This window comes from Canis lupus, chromosome 1, assembly GCF_048164855.1.
Source record: "Canis lupus baileyi chromosome 1, mCanLup2.hap1, whole genome shotgun sequence".
Taxonomy (NCBI): domain Eukaryota; kingdom Metazoa; phylum Chordata; class Mammalia; order Carnivora; family Canidae; genus Canis; species Canis lupus.
The window spans coordinates 114,131,322-114,155,063 of NC_132838.1; the positions used below are offsets into that span (position 1 = coordinate 114,131,322).

The 23,742-nt window shown below is 53.7% G+C and overlaps 2 protein-coding genes across 8 annotated transcripts; both read left to right on the forward strand.

The window, feature by feature from the left end:
• Nucleotides 1-1,598: 1,598 nt before the first annotated feature.
• FBL (fibrillarin) lies at nt 1,599-12,508 on the forward strand. Its single transcript, XM_072777927.1, has 9 exons — nt 1,599-1,759; nt 6,756-6,902; nt 7,017-7,118; nt 7,209-7,303; nt 8,547-8,717; nt 9,614-9,746; nt 10,760-10,872; nt 12,125-12,270; nt 12,380-12,508. Exons 1-9 carry the CDS (start codon nt 1,750-1,752, stop codon nt 12,402-12,404), a joined length of 942 nt encoding a protein of 313 aa, XP_072634028.1. The 5' UTR covers nt 1,599-1,749; the 3' UTR covers nt 12,405-12,508.
• Nucleotides 12,509-12,910: 402 nt separating this feature from the next.
• On the forward strand, nt 12,911-21,125 carry DYRK1B (dual specificity tyrosine phosphorylation regulated kinase 1B). Of its 7 annotated transcripts, XM_072777874.1 has the most exons (13): nt 13,732-13,826; nt 14,072-14,131; nt 15,080-15,243; nt 16,277-16,396; nt 16,485-16,673; nt 16,822-16,969; nt 17,836-18,122; nt 18,832-18,978; nt 19,060-19,200; nt 19,493-19,528; nt 19,613-19,808; nt 20,188-20,294; nt 20,389-21,125. In XM_072777874.1, the coding sequence occupies exons 1-13, from the start codon at nt 13,748-13,750 to the stop codon at nt 20,758-20,760; spliced, it is 2,046 nt and encodes a 681-aa protein (XP_072633975.1). In that variant the 5' UTR covers nt 13,732-13,747; the 3' UTR covers nt 20,761-21,125. The 7 variants fall into 7 exon arrangements, with proteins under 7 accessions (XP_072634015.1, XP_072634019.1, XP_072633996.1 ...); XM_072777885.1 differs by lacking the exon at nt 14,072-14,131 and having other exon boundaries at nt 13,706-13,826; XM_072777903.1 differs by having other exon boundaries at nt 13,711-13,826; nt 19,493-19,808.
• Nucleotides 21,126-23,742: the final 2,617 nt, after the last annotated feature.

Consider the following 23,742-nt stretch of genomic DNA (forward strand, 5'->3'; position numbering starts at 1 on the left):
TACCTCCGGGCTCTCATCTCTTTCTGCTCTGCTTGCAAACTCTGCCCCAACCACACCCCTCACTGCCTCTCCAACCCTCCATACCATCCCCGCCCCAGGACCTTTGCACCTACAATCCTCCATACCTAGACCTCTCTTCCCCCAGATAGGTGCATGCCTCACTCCTCATCCCTTTTAACTCTTTGCTCAAGTCACTGGATGCATTCCTTGATGCCTGATTAAGAAAGTCACCTCTCCTCCAACTGTCCTATCTTCCTTTCCTCCTCTTATTTTCTCCAAAGTGATGAAGTTTGGGAATTATAGGTGAGGTTTGTTGGGGTGAAGTCCGGAGCCGACCACCAAGAAAGAATTATTGAGACATTTTTGGTGCAAAATGATGGTTTTATTAAAGTATGGGGGCAGGACCCAGGGCTGCTGCCTTGGGCCTGGGAGGGGTGGCTGATTATGTACCTGGGAGCCGGGAGGGGTTTGAGGATAGCACACTCTCTCAGGAATTTCGGAAGCAAGGTTTCCAGCACCTTGAGGGGGTAGCTATTGTTGGGAAAAGGGCACTTATTACCGTCTAATAAAACCTGAGTCATGAGACCCTTCAGATGTACCTCGGTGGGCCACGTGCTTGGGGGATGATTGCCAACATGTATCTTGGAGACTTAGAAATAAAGGAAATTTCTTTTTCTTTTTTAAATTTTATTTATTTATTCATGAGACACAGAGAGAGAGAGAGAGGCAGAGGGAGAAGCAGGCTCCATGCAAGGAACCCGATGTGGGACTCGATCTTCCATCTCCAGGATCACGCCCTGGGCGAAGGCAGGCGCTAAACCGCTGAGCCACCCAGGGATCCCAGAGATAAAGGAAATTTCTAAAGGAATTTTTTTATGTTAAAGTAGACTCACAGGATCCTGGGGGTCAGGCTAATATTGCCTTTTGCCCTTAACAAAGTATTAACATCGAGGCAGTTGAGTCCATAGAGGACTGTCCCTCTGCCTGTCTCAAGGACTTGTCAATGTGCTGCCCTGGGCCGGTGCTTTGTCCTCAGCTAGTCCTCTGTTCCTCCATCAAAAGCACTTTTATTGCCTTCTAATAACTTAGTTGGTGTCTGTTCCTCCCACTAGAAGATGAACTCCGGGGATCCCTGGGCGGCCCAGCGGTTGAGCGTCCGCCTTCCGCCCAGGGCGTGATCCTGGGGTCGCGGGATCGAGTCCCGCGTCGGGCTCCCTGCATGGAGCCTGCTTCTCCCTCTGCCTGTGCCTCTGCCTCTCTCTCTCCGTGTCTATCATGAATAAATAAATAAATCTTAATAAATAAATAAATAAATGCTTAATCGACTGCATATGTGTGAGCCCAGAATCGTCCGTGTTCGTCGGGTGGAAATGGGTCAGGGAAAGCTTTCGGGTGTAGACCTTAGGAAGTTAATCACAAACAGAGCAGAGGGGCAGCAGGGAGCACAAGAGACGAGCCCCGGCTCCGGGGAGGATCGCACGCCCAAGAGAAGGCGGGAAGCGCGCTCAGCGTCGCGATGGACGCGCCTAAGGCCGCCCACGGGGGCGGCGCCCTGAGAGGCTTGCGAAGCCCCGCCCACAGCGCGCGCGCGGGGCTCCGGACGCGGAAGGAGCTCCGAGGGGCGGGGCTGCGAGGTTACGTCACGCGCCGTGCGTCGCCGCGCGTGCGCTCCTTTCCACGTGCGAAAGCCCCAGACTCGTGTAGTCCCGGCCGCCGCGGAGTCCTGAGCCGCGGGGCTGAGCTCTCGCCATGAAGCCAGGTGCAGGCCGGGGTTGAGGGCCGGGGTCGGGGACTGGGGGCCGGCGGGAGCCCGAGGGGCGGGGCCCCGGCCTAGGGGCAGGGGGTCCGGCCGCTAGTGGGGAGGGGGTCCTGGTTCCGGTCGCCCGTGGCGGTGGCGAGGGGGTCTTGGCTCCTCCCTGTGAAGCGACGCTGAGTCCGGGGTGCGGGTTCCTGGTCTGGGGGTGTGTGACTGGCTTCGGAGGTCACGGTCGTGAGTCGGGGGTCCTGGGTTTGGAAGGGGGTTCCTGAGCTAGGATTCGACTCCCTGAGGCCGTCATTAGGGGTCCCGGTTATTGGGCTGGGGGTGGCAGTCGGGACAACCGACCCAGAGTCTGGATCCAGGCGTCTGGGGTCTTGGATCTCTGGCTGCGGGATTTGGGGATTATGTGTTGGCTCGGAGGTGAGTCCCGATTTGGGGTCGGGGAGAAGCCCCGTTTGCTTCGCGTGTCGCCGCAACCAGAGCCCCCTTAGCTCCCAGACCAGCTTCTCAGAGAGGGCCGTAGTGAATGAGGACTCCCGGCTTGGGAGTGTGTGGCCCTTTCTGCCCCACTTTCCCGCTCTCTACTCTCCCGAGGGGCGGGTCTCCGAGGTGTGAGTGATCGTGATGCTCAACTCGCGGTGAGATGAACCTTCACGAGCCCAAGACGGGCTTAGCGTGGGGTGGGGGAGGGAGATAGTCACAGGACGCGTGAGTGATTTTATTCATTTGATTTTCCCCGAGATTCTGGTGAACCCACCCCGCCTCCCCCGTTGGTAGATCGATGAGAGGGCAGGCTTTGACAGAAGAAAGATCTCAGTTCAAAACTTCAGCACTAGCTTTGGTTCTTAAGTTGCAGCGTGACCTTGGGCAAGTGGCTTTACTTCTCTGTTTTCTCGTTTGTAAAATGGCGCCCAGTTATAATTTAGCAAGATCACGTTAAGAAAAAGTACATATTGTGGTAATCTCTTTGCAATAGATTAAGTGTACAAATAAATCAACAGGTTGGCATATGTGATGTTATATATACATGTCAGTTATAGTTCAATAAGGCCGAGGGGGAAAAGCACAGGACTTGACATAATAGTATTTGTCTCCACCTCCTGTTATCTTTATCATTCCTCTCAAGAGGCACAAAATTAGGGTCTTTCTTCCTGGTGACTTGGGGCTTCCTAAATCAGGCAATGCCCCTCCCCACAACTTGCTTCGCTAGAGTTTGGGGAAATCTTCCACTGTGACCCAGAAGGTCTGTTTCCTAGTACAGGTCTTTGTTTTGCACTTTGCACTTCCTTTTTCTCCCACCCTCCCTGCGTGTGTGGAGAGATGGGGTCATCTGGTGGAGGGGGAGGGTGGGTTTCTTCAGGAGAAAGAAGACCTGATGACCTGATGAAATGATGGGCGGGGAGGCAATGCTGGACTGTGTCTCTCCATCATACCCCGGCATGCCTGCAGGCACCCTACAATTTGATTCCCCCAGGAATGGAGGATATACCTTCCGCCCAACCATTCCCTCATTGTGTTAGGATATGAAGCTGCAGCAGTTAAGAGTCAGCTCTTCACTAAGGGTTTGAGTCTGACAGAGAAGAAGCCCTGGGGAGATTTTGAGCAGGGACAGAATGCTGTCTGATTGACACATTTAAAAGGATCCTTATTGTTTTTTTATGTAAAGGGCATCAGGGGAGCACAAGTGGAAGCAGGTGCATTAGCAGGAAACTTGTGGTGATTTAGTAGGAGATGATGTGGCTTGGGCTAGGGTGGTATTAGTGGACCTGCCTGACAAATTGTCACACTTTGGAAATATATTTTGAACATAAAGCCGACAGCTTGTATGTGGGTATAAGAGAGATCAAGGATACCTCAGGGTGTGGACACATGTACCTGGAAGGATGGAGTGTCCATTTTTGAGATGGGAAGGTTCTAGGAGGAGAGCAGGGTCTAAACCTGGGGGTCCGTGGAACTTCCTCCCAAAACTTCTGGAAATGTGTGTGCAAACGTGTGTTTTCCTGAGGAGTTGGTACTTCTGGTACATTTTTGTAAGCTCCCCTGGACCTGAAATGAATAGATATGTTTTGAGTACCTAGAACTGCAAGTTGACACTCATGCCCCCAGGTCCCCTAGCTATGCCCACACTTCTCAGGTCACTGTTCCATCAGGCCTGGGATGAGAGTCCCTTCAGCCTAGTGATTTCTCCCCTAAGTGGAAGGACAGGGGGACTCTCCTTCCCCTCATTAAAATACTCCTGTTCAAACTGTGTACCAGGCAGTGTGTTGAGGGAAGTGCTTTGTGTGTATTAAGACATTTTTTTCCTACAATGTGTGATTGTTATCGCCGTATCTCTGTCTTACAGGTAAAGTTTTCAGGATTCCCATGAACCTTCCCTACTCTCTAGGGCCGTGAGTGGCATCTCCATCGCCCTGTACGGGACACATGAACTGATTGAGGGGCGGGGACTGGGGCTCCCTGAATGAACAGAGAGAGTGCTTCCCCCGCCCGGGGCAGAACCCAGGGATTTAAGAGTCATCAGCAGACAGCTCACTTAATATTTATTGAGCCCACACTTTGTGCCAAATGTTGTGCATGGTGCTGGGGATGCAGAGTGACCAAAAGTATTAAAACATCCCTGTCCCTTGGGATGCTGGTGGGGAAGTCAGGCAGTGATAAAGTAAAAAGTGCCATGTGTGATGCTTGATAGGAAGAAGCTAAAGGTAGGGAGCCCGAAGGCCCTGAGTTCTCAGGAAAGAATGTTTCATCAGAGAGCTGAGTGCAACGAAGAAGTGGGTGAGCCCAGCTAATGTGTGCAGGAAGGACAGCAGGTATGAAGGGCTTAGAAGCTGGAGAGTGAGTTGAGGAGGAAGGGTGCAAGGCCCAGAACAGAAAGCGTGAGGGCACAAAAGTCAGCGACATTCTTAGTTCAGGCTGCACATTTCAGATTGCCTGGGGAACCTTAAAAAGCCCAATGCTCAGGCCCCTACACCTAAATCGGGATCTCTAGGTTCCAGGGATTAGCCAAAGGTGAGAGCCACTGATTTCAGGCTTTGGAAGCCAGAGACAGGAATTTCAGTTGCATTTTCAACATGATGGAAAGCCATTGGAAGGGATTTAGGCAAGGGGATCAAGAGATCCAATTTTGTGGTTTGGAGAAGGTCCATCTGTAGCTGCCCTGTGGGCAGGAGCCTGTAGAGGGAGTAAAGGCGACTCTTCGGGAATTCTGAAACTTAACTTTTAGTACTTAAATTAGGAATAATGTTTAAAAGCTCTACATTTTCGTCTTTTAAAAAAATTTTTTTTTCTTAAAGATTTTATTTATTGGGCAGCCCTGGTGGCCCAGCGGTTTGGTGCCGCCTTCGGCCTGGGATGTGATCCTGGAGCCCTGGGATCGAGTTCCACGTCGGGCTCCCTGCATGGAGCCTGCTTCTCTCCCTCTGCCTCTCTCTCTCTGTCATGAGTAAATAAGTAAAATCTTTAAAAAAAAAAAATTTTTTTTTTTTATTTGAGAGAGAGCGAATGCACAGGAAGGAGGTGGGCAGAGGCAGAGGGAGAAGCAGACTCTCCTCCCTTCTGAGCAGGGGAGCAGGGAGCCCGATGCGGGGACCCATCCCAGGACCTCAAGATCATGACCTGAGCTGAAGATAGCTGCTTAACCGACTGAGCCCCCCAGGCCGGGCGCCTGCGTATTTTCATCTTTAACACCTTTACAGTGTGTGAAGATTTCATAGCGCGCAGATATAACGCACCTTTACAAAAAACTCTAGCTAGTTTACTATTGAGTAGTTGACATCAGGTGAGGTCATTTTAGAGCATCCCTAATTGTCACACTATTGTTTTGTAACTTGTGCTTTGCCCAAAGTAGTGCAGAGCTTAGGACACTGGCGCAGAAAAGTCAGATAGTGAATCTGTTAGCACCAGGAGAATGCCATCTGCTTCTGCCGTCATTACCAGCTCAGTGCAGCGCATGTTTGCTCTGACCTGAGGTGATGAAAATCAAGTCTTCCTGAATCTTTTTTTTTTGCCCCCCTTCAGATTTCAGGCCAGGTAACAAGCCCTAAATTGCTTATGTGCTGTTGCCCATCCATAAAGGACAACTCGACTTTTTTCTTGTTTTTTTTTCTCCCTCTGAGCTGAGAGAGACCTCTGCAAGTTTGCAGGAAGGTCGATGAGGTAGCAAGAAAGACATCATGGCCAACTCCCCTCTGTTTAGGGGTTGGCCTTTTTCCTCCAGACTGAAGTTCAGGAGTGGGAGGGCACGGACATGGTTTCAGGGTCTGGGGGCCCTTCCTGCCACGATGCGTGCACAGGCTTCAGACTAACACTGAAAATAGAGTGGATCTTCAAACCTCCTATCTGACCAACAAAAGCAGCATGTTGACAGTAACCTACATCTACCTGGGTATCCCTCCCCTACCTGAATCTTGTTCATATTCCCCTCTCAATCCCCAGTATTATCAGCTTTGCATTTATCGTCCCCTTTCCTCTTTTGGGGGGTGGCATGGGGCAGGGTTACCATGTATATCAACACAGCACGACGTTGTTTAAATTTAGCTGTTGCTGAGCCTTATGACCAATACTGTGTTGGACATGGTCTTCGAGTTGCTTTTTCACTTAACATGACTCTTAAGTTTGTTGGTTTTTTGGGTTTTTTTAAGATTTTATTTATTCATGAAAGACACACAAAGAGAGGCAAAGACATAGGCAGAGGGAGAAGCAGGCTCCCTGCGAGGAGCCCGATGCGGAACTTGATCCCAGGACCTTGGGGTCACAACCTGAGCCAAAGGCAGGTGCTCAACCACTGAGCCACCCAGGCGTCCCATGACTCTAATAAGATTTATCTACCTGTTGTAATTATATAGATCCTCGTCACTGGTGCTTATGAATACTCCCCATTTTATTTGTCCATTCTGCCAGTGGACATCTGCATTGGTCCTGATTTTCCTGTGTGGAATTACGAGACATAACTTCTCAAACTTAATTGCCCCAATTCCTCTTTCTGTTGCCACTACAGGTTTCAGCCCCCGCGGGGGCGGCTTCGGTGGCCGAGGGGGCTTCGGTGACCGCGGTGGTCGTGGTGGAGGCCGAGGAGGCTTTGGTGGGGGCAGAGGTCGTGGTGGAGGCTTTAGGGGCCGTGGCCGAGGAGGAGGAGGACGAGGTGGTAAGTGACATTGGGAGTGGGTGGGAGGTGGGATATGATTAGGAGGCTTTCCCTGGGCTTTGGGAGGGAAGAGATCATGGGATCTCCCTCTCTCACTTCATCTCTGCCTTGTAGGTGGAGGTTTCCAGTCTGGCGGCAACCGGGGTCGTGGTCGGGGAGGGAAGAGAGGAAACCAGTCGGGGAAAAATGTGATGGTGGAACCTCATCGGCATGAGGGTGAGTGGGGAGGGTGCAGAGCTGCTGAGGGTAGGGTGGGTTGTGGGGTGCAGCCCAGAGTCTTCACCCTGCGCTGGTCTCCTCACTTAGGTGTCTTCATTTGTCGAGGAAAGGAAGATGCGCTTGTCACCAAGAATCTGGTCCCTGGGGAATCAGTTTACGGAGAGAAGAGAGTATCGATTTCGGTGAGACCAGGGCCCCAACTGACAGGGTAGCCAGCGGTCTGGTCTCCCTACCCCCACCATGCATCCTACACATGCCAGCTAGGGAGTCACCTTTTTCTTTTTTTTTTTTCTTTTTTTTTTCTTTTTTTAAGATTTTATTTATTCATTCATGAGAGAGACAGAGAGAAAGGTAGAGAGAGAGGGGAGTGGAAAGGCAGAGACACAGGCAGAGGGAGAAGCAGGCTCCATGCAGGGAGCCTGACATGGGACTCGATCCTAGGGCTCCAGGATCATGGGCTGAAGGCAGCGCTAAACCGCTAAGCCACCCGGGCTGCCCGGGAGTCATCTTAATACATAAGTCAGATCCCCATTGCCTTCAGGTTCAAGTCCCAGGTCCTCAGTGTGGCCCAGAAGACCCTGCACATTCCAGCTCCCCCTCCCCACCCATGCCCCCACCCCTGCCCCAGACCTAGAGTCTTCTAGCCATACGGGTCTCCTTGCTCTTCCCTCTATCTTGAATACTCCTCCTCTCCAGCTGTGTGTATGTCTGGTTCCTTTCATCACCAGCATCTCTGGTCAACATCACCTTGTGTTTCTCACAAGGCCACCTTGTGCCACCCAGTCCATGAAAAGCAGCCTACCCTCTGCTCTATTATCCCACTTCACCTTTATGATGAGGCACGCTCCTGCTCAGGGCTTTTTGCTGCCTTTCCTGCTGCCTAGAATGTGCTTCCCCAGGTGACTTGCATGGCCCCCACCTCCTTCGGGTCTGCATATGTCTCCTAGGCACTTCCCTGGCCACCCTGCCTCATTTTCACCTGTTCCTCAGCCCCCTCCCCCTACTGTATGTCCTTTCCTGGCTTGATCTTTTCTCCTTAGCAACTGTCACTGGCTTCTGTACTGTACGTAGTTTGGTGTAGACTTGCTCCTTGAGGGCAGGGGTCTGTCTCATTCACTATGTAGCCTGGCATAGGGTCTGGCACAGAACATGTTGGCACAGCAAATGTTTGTTGAATGAACACACAGGTCTTGCTGTTAACTGATACGATCTTTTATCTCTGTGTTTATTGTCTGTCCCTGCCCCTTCTACCTGAGTCATTAACCTTCATGAGAGGGCAGGTACTGCATCCATCATGGTCACTGATGTGTGCCTGTGTTCATTTCTTGAACAATGAATGAGCGCCCTAGGCCCTAGGGCTAAGGGCAGTGGGGTCTAGCAAAAAAAACCTGGCACTAACTTCTATCCCCATCTCTCCCGGCCCAGGAAGGAGATGACAAAATTGAGTACCGTGCCTGGAACCCCTTCCGCTCCAAGCTGGCGGCAGCAATCCTGGGTGGTGTGGACCAGATCCATATCAAGCCAGGGGCCAAGGTGCTCTACCTCGGCGCTGCCTCAGGCACCACTGTCTCCCACGTCTCTGACATCGTAGGCCCGGTGAGTGGATAGAGGGTTAAGGAGGAGTGAGTAAGGGCAGGTGGTGAGGTGAAAAGGAGGCAGAGACTGCCTCTGCCAGCCTGGAGTCAGTGGGCCTGGCTGCTTCCCTGTACCATGTGGCTTGGGGCTAGGCCCTTCCTTCAGAGTGCCTGTAGTAGAAGGAGCAGCTTGAAGCATCCAGTCTCCAAAGGCTCATTTAGTCCCATTCCTGAGTTCCTGGTCTGGAGGGAAGGGACGTGGGTATTGGCGTAAGTGCAGTTAGAGGGGCCCCGGGGTCGAAGGTACAGATACCAGAGTGTTGGATTTAGTTGTCCTCTTTAAAAATGTATGCCCCCAAATCTGGTCTTGTGGTTTCTCTTAAAAGAACAGGTATTAGTTTCTGGGCCTACATTTCTGTGTCACTCTGCAGGCTCCTTGGTTAGAGGTCACCCGTGCATCTCACTTCAGGACCTCTAGCCCATCTGCATGACTTTGTAGGCTGTGTAATGTAGTGGTTTAAAACCCCAGGCTCTGTTGTGGGCGTTTAACAGTGAGGTGGTTTTCGGCACATTTCTTAAACTCTCTGAGCCTCGGTTTATGCCTCTGGAAAATAAGGTTGCTGTGAAGATACTTGTAATTCCTGTAAAGTACTTAGAGCAATGCCTAGTCCATTGTAAGTATTCTTAGCTGTTAGAACTTCATCTCTGTGCCTGGCTTCCTCGTTTGAAGCCTGTACTGGGGAGACTGGACTCTCAGATCAAGCAAAGTGGGATTGAATAACCCTTGGCAACAATACGTTGTCAAATGGTAGGGTTTTGATTCTGTGTGGATTTGAAGAGATGCTACATGCAGTGTTTGAGCTTAAAGTAGGTATTCCATCTAAAAAGTAGTATCAGTGTTTTTATTAATTGTTTTAGGATGGTCTAGTCTATGCAGTTGAGTTCTCCCACCGCTCTGGCCGTGACCTCATTAACTTGGCCAAGAAGAGGACCAACATTATTCCTGTTATTGAAGATGCTCGGCACCCACACAAATACCGCATGCTCATAGGTGAGGGGTCTAGGGATTGGCTCAGATTGTGTAGGCCAGGGCACTCCAGGTTTCTTGGAAGAGGTGGCCAGAGCCCTGATTCAAATGTAATCAGGATGGATGAGTAGGCCTCCTGAGTCTGCAGGAATGAAGAGGGTGAGGGGAGCCAGGTGAGGTTGTGGAGCTTGGGTGTCTGGCACCCCTGGAAGGCTAACCTTTTTTCCTTCGATCTCCTGCCCCTCTCCCTAGGCACCCCCATACTTCTGCCTACTTCTGAAACATGGTATTTTTTATGCTGCCCCCCTTTTTATGATTGATCATAAAAAACAGTGTGGCCTGGCCCGGAGGGGCCCATTGTGAATATTACTTTGGTTTTTAAAGATTAAAAAAAATGGAAGTACAATATAAAACGTGTTGCTACTGTTACACTCCTTATAAACCACCCTCAGAGGTAACCAATACGAACAATTTAATGCCTTCTTTTCCCAATTTAAGAAAGTCAGTTTTCTTTTTTTCTTTTTTTCAGTTTTCATTATACCATTTTTTTGTTGTTTTATTTAATCACAGTGGCTTAAAAATACTTTGCATTATGTTGGTTTTGAGTAGTTTTTTTTCCCCATGCATTCATACCATACCCTTTAGTTTCCTTTGACAATCCTGCAGACGCTCTTGCCTGTAAGTGCTCACCTTTACATGCCTTTTTATGACGTGTCTGTCTCCCCCCCAGACCTGGGAGCATCTCGAGGGCAGGGTCCGGGTCTGACTCGTCTCTGTGTCCCCCACACCGGGCCCAGGCCTGGCCACAGAGTAGGTGGCAATCATGGTTTACAAGAGGAATGAATGAATGGTGTGACTGGGTTTTGGACCCATCCTGGGGGTCCAGTGGAGGGAAAGGGGGAATCAACGGGGGGAAGTGAGACTGGAAGCAGGGAAGACTATGCCAGAAACCTTCTGGTAATGGGGCACAGGCCTCACGGGAGGAGCTGGGAATATCTGGTGGATCCAGCTTGTAAGTGCCACTTATTTCTCCCTAGCAATGGTGGACGTGATCTTTGCCGACGTGGCCCAGCCAGACCAGACCCGGATTGTAGCCCTGAATGCCCACACCTTCCTTCGTAACGGAGGACACTTTGTGATTTCCATTAAGGTGCGGGGCTTGGAGGAGTCTAAGATGGGGTGGTAGTATTTTCTCTGTAACTGCCAAGCAGCTAGTCAAAACAAAGGGGCCAGGGCCTCCATTCTCCTAGTCTAGTCTATTCCCAGGCTCTACCCTGCATTTCCCTGCCCTGTCAAATAGCACTTGGTGAAAAATGTCTACAAAACTAAAAGGCTTTGAGTTTAAATAGCCAATAGAATGTAGTGGTCAAGTCCATGATGGCCGAGTCTGACCATTTAAGGTTTTTTGTTTTTAAAGATTTTATTTATCACAAGACACAGAGAGAGAGAGAGGCAGAGACACAGGCAGAGGGAGAAGCAGGCTTCATGCTGGGAGCCTGACGTGGGACTCGATCCCAGGTCTCCAAGATCACGCTGCAGGCTGAAGGCAGCACTAAACCTCTGAGCCACCCCGGCTGCCCTTGACCATTTAAGTTTGAATTCCAGCTTGTTCTCTGAGCAAGTTACCCAACCTGTGTTTGTTTTACTTGTCAAGTAGGAATATTAGTCGTATCTCTTTTAGTGTTGATGCAATGATTAAATTTATCAATATAAAGTGTTTAGACTAGAGCCTTGTATAAAATTTTAGATGAATACTAGATGCATTTTCAAAAACGTTTTATTTAAAGATCTTCAGCCAGGGATCCCTGGGTGGCGCAGCGGTTTAGCGCCTGCCTTTGGCCCAGGGCGCGATCCTGGAGACCCGGGATCGAATCCCACGTCGGGCTCCCGGTGCATGGAGCCTGCTTCTCCCTCTGCCTGTGTCTCTGCCTCTCTCTCTCTCTCTCTCTGTGTGACTATCATAAATAAATAAAAATTAAAAAAAACAAAACAAAACAAAACACCATCAGGTCAATAAAGTGTCCCTAAGATGTGTTTGTTTTAAAAAAAAAAAAAAGATCTTCAGCCAGATTCACCATTTGTTAGCCTTTTGCTCCATTTGTTTCAGTATTCTCAGCATTGTTACTATTGTTAAAGAAGAGGAAGTAGAAAAAACAAACACAAAAACCTGGGTGTAAAATTTAAACACCAGCTTTAAGACAGTCTCTGTTGAAGCCTTCCTGTTCCAAATCCAAACCAAATTGAAAACTTCTCTAATGAAGTCTTTCCCTACATTTCCAAAACCTGAGTTTCACTGAGTTTCCAATAATTTAAAAAAAAATCTTTTTTTTTTTTTTTTTTAAAGAGCAACAAAAAGGAAAACAGTCCAGTGCTTTGCTTATAAAATTCAAATTCTTCTGCAGGCCAACTGCATTGACTCCACAGCCTCTGCTGAGGCTGTGTTTGCCTCTGAGGTGAAGAAGATGCAGCAGGAGAACATGAAGCCCCAAGAGCAATTGACCTTAGAGCCCTACGAAAGAGACCACGCTGTAGTGGTGGGTGTGTACAGGTGAGCAGGGGCCGGCAGCCCACCTGGACAGAGCCCTGCCAGTCAGCACTTGGAAGGAGTGCCCCAAATGGTGACAAGCTCTGAATCTTCTATCTCCTTCCTCTCACAGGCCACCTCCCAAGGTGAAGAATTGAAGCCCGGCGCCATCTGGATTACCAGAGATTTGTGTTGCTACTGTTACACGTGTTTTTCTATTAAAAGACTCATCCAGGGGCACCTGGGTGGCTCTGTCACTTAAGCCTGGGCCTCTTGATCTCAGCTTAGGTTTTGACCTTAGGGTCGTGAATTCAACCCGGCCTTGGGCTCCTTGGGCGTGAAACCTATTTAGGAAAAAAAAAAAATTCATCATCGCTCCTGTATGCTGATCAGAGACCTCCGTTCAACGGTGCGCATGCGCCGTTTTTCAACTGGCGCGGTGGTGGGGGTGGACCAGCTCATCCGGTCCCTCGTGCGCATGCTTCTCCCTTGGCTGCTTTTTGCGCAGCCGTAACCCGGCTTCCGGCGCCTGGGCGGGGCTGATAGCTTACGGTGCATGTCTGCCGGTAGACCCTGCTGCGCGCAGGCGCAGAATGTTACCTTGGGTCACGTGGGGGAAGCGAATGGGGGGGTGGGGGCGGAGCCCGGGGCGGGGGGGCCGGTTTGTTGTGGTCGCCATTTTGCTGGTTGCATTACTGGGTAATCGGGCCCTGGCTCGCCGCGTCCGTCGGATACCTTCAGCCAGTGGGCAGGTCTGAGCTCGGGCTTCCCGAGCAGCTTGAGTCCCCTTGCCCGCGCCCTCAGGTAACAACGCGGCTACAGGTGGGGCGGCACGAGCTCGCGGGGAGGGGGCAGTACGGGCCCGCCCTGCCCGCGTCGCCGCGAGACTTAGCACGAGGCCGAGGGAGCAGAGCAGGGGGGCGGCGGGCAGGTGCAGGCCGTGCCTGGCTATTCATAGTCGGATTCTAGGAAGTGGCCGAGCCCGAGGGAGCAGCCTTGGGAGGGCGGCTGGGAGGGGGTAGCGGGGCCCGGCTCCCGCCCTTTGTTTGGGCTCGGCTCCTCCGGCTGCATCGTCGTCGCCTAGCAACAGCTGTTCTGAGCTGCGATTGGCTGAGCTCTTGGCAGCAGCGGCCAATGGCACGGTTGTTGCCATGGCAGGTGCGGACTGCCAAGCTCAGGCCGGCCCCGCCCGCCGGGCTCCGCCGACCGGGGCGGGCCTCCAGGGTGGGGGGCGGGACGCCTGGGTCCCCAGGGGCGGGTGGCTGCGCGGGGCGGGGCCGGCGGGGCGAGGGTTAACCCGCCCCTCCCCCGTCCACCTGCTTTCCCCTTCCCCCGCGTGCCCCGGGCTGACCCTCGTTCCCTCCTCTCCCCGCCCCCGGCGGCGGCGGCTGCTGTTGTCACCCACCGGGCCGCCTGTCCCGCTTGCCCTCCCCGCCGCGGGGCTTGCCGGGCCGGCCGGGCCGGGACAGGCGGCCGTCTCCTCTCTGCCGCCACCGCCGCCATGCTGGCCGCTCGCCCACCCCACTGGGGGCCCCACCGCGCCCCAGCCCCCCGTGGGCCCCGCGCCAGCCCTGACCCGGGTAGGGGGTGGGTGCTGGGAGAGACGGTCCTGCTGTGGGAGGGCCCCAGGGAAGAGGTTGTTTCGGGTGAGGGGCGGGGGAGCTCCGAGAGAGAGGAGGGATCGTGGAGTGGCAAGGCTTGGCATAGGAGAAAGGGATTGACATGGGAGAAGGCCTGTGGGGAGAGGATTTTGGTGTGGCAGGTACTCTGGGAGGGGAGAACTCTATGTGATATTCGGGGATTTTGGTTTCTGGGGGCCTTCTAGGAATGGCACAGGTGTGGATTGACCCTGGTGTAGAGAGGAGTAACTGGAGAAAGAGCCCTGGTAGGAATATTGGATGGGGGGAGGAGGGAAAGATACAGTGTAGGGGAGAGAAGGGCGAGGGAAGAGACGGCTCCTCCTTGCTCCCATCAGAAGAAGTGAGCCTTGATTGGGAGGGGGACCACGGACTAATATGGGGAAGAGCCCTTTTGTGGCACAAAGAAACTATCTGGTGGGGAGGGTCCCTGATGTGAGAGGAAATGGTATAAGGATAAGGTCTTGGCATGATATGGGGAGGGTCCCCTGGGAAGGGGGTGCCCTGATGGATGAGAATGCCATAGGGGTAGGAATTTTTTATATAGGGACAACTCTGTATAACAGGGTAACCTTGGTATGCTCTCCAGGACCCTGATGTGGTTTTAGGGGCCTGCAGAAGACTCTGCTATGGGTGTGGAGGGGGCCCAGAGTTCTCTTGTGGTTTGGGGGGAGGGGAATCCTAGACTTCTCTAGGATCTACTGGGAAGGGTAGATCTTGAAGTGAAAGGACCTTGCTGTGATAAGAGGTGATCCTGACAATCAGGGAAGACTGCAGGAGGGCAGGATCTGGTGTGAGGGGGCCCTGGGGAGGGCCATAAATAGAAATGGGAAGCAAACCTATACTGTCTGTGGTTTCTATCTTTCTTCTCTTTCTCACCCCAATTATTGGTGTCTTTTTGTCCTTTCTTGTCATGGCCTTTATCCCTGCCTGGCTTCCAATCATTCCCTTTCACATGTTCCCCTCTTTGTGCCACCTACTTCATTTATTTGGTAATCATTTGTTGAGGGACTCTGCTGTGCCCCCACCCCCACCCCACCATTTTTCACTGTCCCCTTTCTTCATTGCCACCTGTTGTCCTTTTTCTCCTCTCCCTATGCCCTACCTTCTCTCTGGTGTCCACCTCTTTCCCACCTGTCCCTGTCCCACACATCTTCTTGTTCCATGTTGTTCCCCTGCCTCCCGCCTGCTCTCAGGTCTCAGCGGCGGTGGCAGCCGAGGTGCAGGATGCGAGAAGGCGCCCCCCGGCCGGGCTCCCGCTCCAGGCCTCGCTCCCCTGCGGCCCTCTGAGCCCACCATGGCCGTCCCACCGGGCCATGGTCCCTTCTCTGGCTTCCCGGGGCCCCAGGAGCACACGCAGGTATGCGTTCAGCTGGCTCCTCACATGCCTGGGGTAGGGGGAGGCTGGGGATAGAAGGGTCTTGGGGCCAAAAGATTATTTGGTTGCCCAGAGCAGTCTCCTGGGGCCATGAAAAGCCCATCTGGAGTGGAAGATAATAGAGAAGTTGGTGGCAGAGACTGTTTGGATAGCCTGGGTTCAAATCCTGACACAGGGTTAAATTACTTAGGTTCTACCTGCTTCAGTTTTCTTTCTCTTAAAATGAAGCCAAGAATGATAACTACCTCGCAGGATAGTTGTGAGGTTAAGCAAGTTAATGAAATGCATGTAAAATGCTGAGAATAGTGCCTGGCACCTAGGAAACACCCAGTAAATGTTCACTAAGGAAAAAAGGTCCAGAGTGAAAGATGGGCAGTTGGGGTGCAAGGGGGAGAAGTCTGAGTCCAAAGGATCCTGGAGCCAGCAGCATCTTACACTACAGAGTAAAGATATTCAGGGGTGGAGACTGTCAGGGCTCTGAAATGTAGAGCTTGAAGCAGGATGGAGTAGGAGGTGCCAAGGTGCTGGCTCCCAAAAGACTGGGGCAAAATGTGCAGAGTTGGGGGTGAAGGATAGGAAGATACCACAGGATAAGGGTAAAGCAAGATGGCAGCCCTCAAGATGGGACACCCAGAATGATGGTGGACTGGGAAGGGCAGAGCCTATGTTTTCTATCTGATCTCTCCCACGGAGGTTCAGAAAGGAGTAAAGGTGTAGGATGAAAGGTCAGGAGAAAATAGTTCACCATTCATTCACTCAGCAAATCTCTGATGACCACCCACTATGTGCCAAACGCTACTTGGCACTGCAGATACAGCAAGAACAAGACAGTCTCTGCCCTTGGGGAATTTCTGTTCCTGTTGGGTTGTCACACAGTGATCAAGTAAAATGTGTATATGGTGACAATGACCCGGCCACCCAGAGAGTTCTCCCTAAGGTTGTCTGTTAGAGGTAAAGGCCTATCCTCAGTGCCATGCCGCACCCCCCCCCCCCCCCGCCCTGCCTCACCCCGCAGGTATTGCCTGATGTGCGGCTGTTGCCACGGAGGCTGCCCCTGGCCTTCCGGGACGCGACCTCAGCCCCGCTGCGCAAGCTCTCCGTGGACCTCATCAAGACCTACAAGCACATCAATGAGGTGGGCGGGGGACCCAACCAGGTGCTGAGGGGTCCTGGCAGCTGGCACAGGGCACTCAGCAATCCTTATCTTCTGGCTGGCTGGGCAGGTATACTATGCGAAGAAGAAGCGGCGGGCCCAGCAGGCGCCACCTCAGGACTCGAGCACCAAGAAGGAGAAGAAGGTCCTGAACCATGGTTACGACGATGACAACCATGACTACATTGTGCGCAGTGGCGAGCGCTGGCTGGAGCGCTATGAGATTGACTCACTCATCGGCAAAGGCTCCTTTGGCCAGGTGCGGGATGCCCCCCTTCCACCCTGACCCAGGGATAGAGAGGCATGGGCATCCACTGATACTGACCCACAAAGGAGTAGTGCCCTGTTCTGTGCCCCGTCCCCTTCCCCCGCATTTCCTCACTTTGTAACATGCCCTGCCCCGGCAGGTGGTGAAAGCCTATGATCATCAGACCCAGGAGCTGGTGGCCATCAAGATCATCAAGAACAAAAAGGCCTTCCTAAACCAGGCCCAGATTGAGCTGCGGCTGCTGGAGCTGATGAACCAGCATGACACAGAGATGAAGTACTATATAGGTGAGGCCTGGGGCAGCAGTACACCCAGTACAGTACTGGGTCAGTGTCTTCAGGGCAGGGGCTGGTCTGGAATCCCCTGACATCAGCGATTCTCCTGCCGCCTTAGTGATTGTTTCCCTATTCCCATGATGGCTTTGGTCACAGTGTATTGGGTGCTCGCTAAGGGTCAGGCCCTGTTGCAAGCACTTTCCCTGATTTAACTGGCTCCAGTCTGACCACAGCTCTGGGGGGAAGGGGCACCTTGGCCCACAGCTTGGAGACGACGACAGAGGCATTCATGTGCTATCACTTGCATAAAGTCACAGCATTTGTACTCAGAGGGGCTATAATTTCACCAGGCAGTGGGCTCCCAGGCCTATAGTCATAACATCTGCATCAGTCTTTTCCTCTTTCCCATACTGATTCTTAGAAAAGGCAAGTGGATTGAAAAAGTGTGTTTCTTTAAATACACATCCTTACCCTAAATGGAAAACTAGTGTCCCCTGCCACAAAAATAAATAGAACTGAGACTAAAACAATGTTACAAAATTAAGTGAGAAAATCTAGAAGGGCAGTAAAGACCCATCAGCACCACAAGGAAACGTTCTCTGGTTTATCAGAAAGTTTGACAGAGACTTGGAAAGAATGAACTTCTCTTAATCAAGGAACTCTTTCTCTTGATGTGAATCGAGTTCCAGATCATATAAAAAACACCCTGACGAGCAGCTGCTTCCCGTGGGCACACCACAATTTGGCCAGCGCTCAAGAGGCAGAGCCCCGGATCGGCTTCCAGCCCCTCTGCCTACTACTGTGCATCCCCGGCCGCCACCGGGCCTCTCTGAGCCTCAGCTTCCCCGTCAGGCCCATTTCCATCCCCTTCCCCGCAGTGCACCTGAAGCGGCACTTCATGTTCCGGAACCACCTGTGCCTGGTGTTCGAGCTGCTTTCCTACAACCTGTACGACCTCCTGCGCAACACACACTTCCGCGGCGTCTCCCTGAACCTGACGCGGAAGCTGGCGCAGCAGCTCTGCACGGCGCTGCTCTTCCTGGCCACGCCCGAGCTCAGCATCATTCACTGCGACCTCAAGCCCGAGAACATCCTGCTCTGCAACCCCAAGCGCAGCGCCATCAAGATCGTGGATTTTGGCAGCTCCTGCCAGCTTGGCCAGCGGGTGCGGCGTGGCCCGGGGACGGGGGCGGGGCTCGCGGCGTGGGTGTGGCCCGGGGGCGGGGCCAACTAGTGGCGGGTGGGGCGGGGGTGCGGCCCGAGGTGGCCTGGAGGGTGGTATTGGAATGGGGTGTTGGCGACCTAGCGTTGTAAGGCCAGCTGGTGCGGAGGTTAAAAGGAGAGGGCCACAGGGTATAGTACCCAGTAGGAAAGGAAGAGAAGCCTGAGGAGGCAAGGCCAGCTATGAGGCGTTCAAAGTGGGCAGGGTGAAGTGGGGTTGGCTTTGAGCCTGGAGAGGCGTTTGGCTAGGTTTTGTTTACCCGGTGCTCTGAAAGCTGGGGAGGAAGTGGGGGACGGGTGCTTTAGTTTGCAGCTTTGAGTCAGCAGGCATTTGAGATGGCTTGGAAAGGGTCTGAGTGGGGGGTGGTGGGAAAGGCCTGGTCTTGCAGACTGCCAACCTCTGATGACCAAGGAGGGTCAAGTCAGTCTTTGGATGAAGATCAGGGTCAGACTAGGCTAGCAGAGACTTCTGAGGCTGATGAATAAGTGATGGTAGTGCCTCCTGGAAAGTGGGTGATGTCCTCAAGATTTGTAACCCTAATGCTCCAGTTGCATGGAAGGAAGCTTGTCTTAGCTTTGAGTATGTCATTGGCACTACTAGGGGAGGCTGGGACCTCTCTTGACTGTTGCCCTGTTCCCTGCTTCTTCCCCAGATCTACCAGTACATCCAGAGCCGCTTCTACCGGTCGCCTGAGGTGCTTCTGGGCACACCCTACGACCTGGCTATTGACATGTGGTCCTTGGGCTGCATCCTGGTGGAGATGCACACCGGAGAGCCCCTCTTCAGTGGCTCTAATGAGGTGTGCTCCTGAGGAAGGGGTGTGCTGGAGGGGGCGGAGGCCTGGCTGGCCTGATGACCCTGACTGCCCACCTGCTCACAGGTGGACCAGATGAACCGGATTGTGGAGGTGCTGGGCATCCCACCAGCCCCCATGCTGGACCAGGCACCCAAGGCTCGCAAGTACTTTGAACGGCTGCCTGGGGGTGGCTGGACCCTACGAAGGACAAAGGAACTCAGGAAGGTGCGGCCCCTGCCCCATGCCGCTCCTCCTACCCTGGTGGCCCTTTACTCTCTCACACTTGGGGCTTCCTTTCTCCCTGCTTCCTCTCCCTTGTGTCTTTCCCTTCCTTCCTCTCCCCTTGTCTGTCCTTTGTCCTGCCCCACCCCATCTCTCCTACCCACCCCACAACTCTTCTTAGCTTCTCTCCTTCCACTTTCTCTCTTGTGCCTCTGTTTCCCCGTGTGTGTCTCCCTGCCCCTCCTGCCCACTGACGGCCACTCTCTTGCCCCCCCTCCCACCCCCTCCCTGCCAGGATTACCAGGGCCCCGGGACACGGCGGCTGCAGGAGGTGCTGGGCGTGCAGACGGGCGGGCCCGGGGGCCGGCGGGCGGGGGAGCCGGGCCACAGCCCCGCCGACTACCTCCGCTTCCAGGACCTGGTGCTGCGCATGCTGGAGTATGAGCCCGCCGCCCGCATCAGCCCACTGGGGGCTCTGCAGCACGGCTTCTTCCGCCGCACGGCTGATGAGGCCACCAACACGGGCCCGGCAGGCAGCAGTGCCTCCACCTCGCCCGCACCCCTTGACACCTGTCCCTCCTCCAGCACCGCCAGCTCCATCTCCAGCTCTGGTGGGTGCCCAGTGCCAGGTGGGGTAGAACAGGAGGGTGGGCAGCTCTTGTTTGGCCTGGCCTGGGGGCCTTCACCTAGAGCTTTGAAACTGCATGATCCTGAACTCCAGAACAAGTGGGGCAAACAGAGTTCTGACTGGTCCTGACCTGATCTCCGAGATTGAGCTTGGGCTCACATCTCTAAAACTGCTTTTCACTCTGATACCCAAAACTGAGCTCTGACCCATAATTTCAGAATTGGGCCCTATCCTCTAAATAGACTCTTGTCCAAAGCCCAGGCCTGGGCCTGGGTCACAAACCAAACTCAGACACTGAAAAATCCAACCACCACCTCTCCTCACCTAAGGCGTCTCCTCATTTCCTCCCCTGGCACTTCCAGGAGGTTCCAGTGGCTCCTCCAGTGACAACCGGACCTACCGATACAGCAACCGATATTGTGGGGGCCCTGGGCCCCCCATCACTGACTGTGAGATGAACAGCCCCCAGGTACTGGGGCCTGGGGGACTTGGGAGGTGGGTAATAGGTATCTGGGGCTTTAGGACCTGGGTCTCCATCACCCACTGTTCCTTTGCTCCTTTAGGTCCCACCCTCCCAGCCGCTGCGCCCCTGGGCAGGGGGTGATGTGCCCCACAAGACACATCAGGCCCCTGCTTCCGCCTCGTCACTGCCAGGGGCCGGGGCCCAGTTACCCCCCCAACCCCGATGCCTTGGTCGTCCCCCATCACCAACCTCACCACCACCCCCGGAGCTGATGGATGTGAGCCTGGTGGGCGGCCCTTCAGACTGCTCCCCACCTCACCCAGCGCCTGCCCCCCAGCACCCGGCTGCCTCAGCCCTCCGGACTCGGATGACAGGAGGTCGTCCACCCCTCCCACCCCCTGATAACCCTGCCACTCTGGGGCCTCGCTTGGGCCTCCGTGGTGTACCCCAGAGCACGGCAGCCAGCTCATGACCCAGCCCCCTCCCTGGGGCCCCTCCTGAAGCCATACCCCCCATCTGGGGGCCCTGGGCTCCCATCCTCATCTCTCCCCTTGACTGGAATTGCTGCTACCCAGCTGGGGTGGGTGAGGCCTGCACTGATTGGGGCCTGGGGCAGGGGGTCAAGGAGAGGGGTCTAGGCGCACCCTCCCCATTAAGGACTGGACCCTTGGCCCCCTCTCCCCCCCTTGTTTTCTATTTATTGTACCAAAGACAGTGGTGGTCCGGTGTTGGGGGGAGACCCCCTTCACCCTAGGGCCCTAGGAGGGGGTGGGGGCAGGTAGGGGGAGATGGCCTTGCTCCTCCTTGCTGTACCCCCCAGTAAAGAGCTTTCTCACATGCCTGCCTGAGCGTTTGCAGGGCCTCGGTTCCCCTCACATGGCCCTCAGAGACGTGGTGGGGAACAGTATTTGGGGAGGGGGTATCAGAAGAGCTTTGTCACGTGGGATGCGTCCCTGGGGAAGTTATGGCTATTGGTGGAGACATGGGGCTGCAGGACCTCTGGGGCTACGGAATCCTAGACAGAAATCCTGGATAGGGTCCTAGCCCACGTTTGTCTTTTCCATGGTAGACAGAGACCCTGAAAGAGTAAAGGCTCAGCTCTGGCCTGTCTCTGGAAAAGTCTCCACAGGAGTGGCTCTTTATGCCAAGCAGGCATCCGGTGGGTGCTGAACGCACGCAGCAGGCCTTAGTGGTGCCATCTGGGGGAAATGGCAGGCAGGCATTGGGTACAGATTTTACCCCCCACGTCTGGTCTCACCCTGTGGAACCATGACGGAGCAAAGCATTTTGAGATTCTCGGGCAGAAAGATTTTCCTGGGGTTCCAGGTAAGTGGGTGCGTTTCCATGGCAATTTGGAAACTTTGTCTCCTAGCTGGCCAATCAAGAGCCTCCTGATTCAAAAGTGTCTGCCGTCTCCCTACACTGGGGCGCGGCGCTTCCTGGGAAATGGAGTTCTGCGTAGCAGTCCTTTTTCTGTCTTTTCATCAGGGGACTACAAAGACCAGAATTCTTTTCGCTCGCGAGTTAGGGACGGGCTGCCGGGCAGCCAATAGACAGCCAGGGGTGGACCGGGGGCGGGGGGATGCTTGAGGCGGGCTGTGGAAGAGGAGAAGGCCGTGGTTGGGTGGCGTTGGCAAGGGTTTGCGCGGTGTTGAGTTCTCAGGCGTGCGGAAGGTGGGCCGCCGTGCTGCTCCCCGAGACCTTGCAGGTACAGCGCCTGCGGTCTCGGAGCAAGAGGTAGGTGCTGAGGCCCGAAGCGGCCCCGTTGCGCGGAGCATCACTAGTCGCGGTGTCGGGGCCAGCTCGCGGGGAGCCCGGTCGGTAGGAGAGCCAGGCGAGGACGCCGTTTTACCTGCAGATGTTCGGGAAGGGAGGCGGAGGGAAACTAGACGCACGGGTAGGGAGACCTTCCTGGAGGAGGAGGAGCTGTCGGAGCTGAAGCCTGGAGGCAGGATGTTTGCGGCGGCCGTGGTGCGGCGGTTTGCGCACAGGCAGCGATGAGTAACTGTGCGAATGTGAACTGCGGGAGATGTGGTGTTGGAGATCTAGCTGAAAGTTCTGTAGGAGTTCGATCGTGGAGGACTTTGTTGGCCGTTTAGGGAGCCTGGACGCTGTCCTAGGGCATTGAGGAGCCACGAGAGGATTTTTAGAAGGGAAGTGGCATGGCCTAATCTGCTGCCATCGAGGAATAGCTTGATGGGGAAGAGACTAGGGTCCGGGAACCCAGGGTGGGGGCTGTGGCACGATCCTGGGCAAGAGATGCTGGGAATGAACCAGGGCAGGAGTCTTGGTTGGAACAAAAGAAAAGGAATGGGTAGGAGAGATGTCCGGAAGGCTGAGTTGACCTGAGGTATGGCTTCCAGGCTGTGTGGGAGGGGAGGCGGAGAGGGGCTGGAAAAGGGCATCTTCATCAGGTGGAACAGCGCCTGGCATAAGGGAGATGCTTAATAAAGGAAAATTTTCGAATGAAGAGTCCTGGGAGGCAGATACTATTATGATCTCCGTTTTGCAAACGAGGACACTGAGGGCAGAGAAAGATAAATAACTCACCCAAAATCACATAGTTAGCAAGTGGAAGGCCCAGGATGGTGTGTGCGCACGTGTGCGCGTGTATATGTGTGAGAAAGAGAGAGCGAGAGAGAACCATTGACTTAGCAAGGTGCAAGATGAGCTTCGAGGCATCAGCGGGGTCCAAACCATGTAGGTCCCTTAACAAATTTGGGATAAGCACGGAAATGTATGTCCACATTTCTGTTTCCAGTGCAGAACCTCTCCCTGACTTGCTGACTGCCCACGTGATATCTTTTCTCTCAAGATATTTATAATCATGCTGAGACCCTCTATCTTGACCAAACTGAACTCCAGTCTTTTCTCCAAAACCTGTTCTTCCCACGTTGTCAGTGAATGCTGCCTCCTTCGTTGTCTTATACTTATGTCTGATCCATCAACAAAGTATATTCAGAACCACCATTTCTTCCCACCTAGACTCCTGTCACCCTGGTCCTGTCCACTCTTAATGTCCTACCTAGACATCACGGCAGCCTGCTCAATGGTCTCTGTGCTCCCCACAGTCTGTTTCTCATGTGGAGCCAGTGGGGCATTGAATACCTGTATCAGGTCACATTTCGCTCCTGCTAGGTACCCTCCTGTGGCTCTGTCTCACACAGTATTTTCCAGTGTTCTTTCCGTGGCCTTTGCAAGGCCCTGCATGATCTGTCCCTGCTGCCTCTCTGCCTACTCCTTTCACCTTGCTCACTCTGCTCCAACCACACTTGCCCCAGGGCTTTTGTGCTTACTCTCTTTACCTGGAACACCCTTCTCCAAATAGTCAAGGCTCACCTTCATTTCCTTTAGGTCTTTACTCAGATATCATCTTCTTGAGAACTTTCCTGACCATCCTTCTAAAATTATACGGCTAACATTTGTATATTAACTTCTCTTTAACTATTCCTTA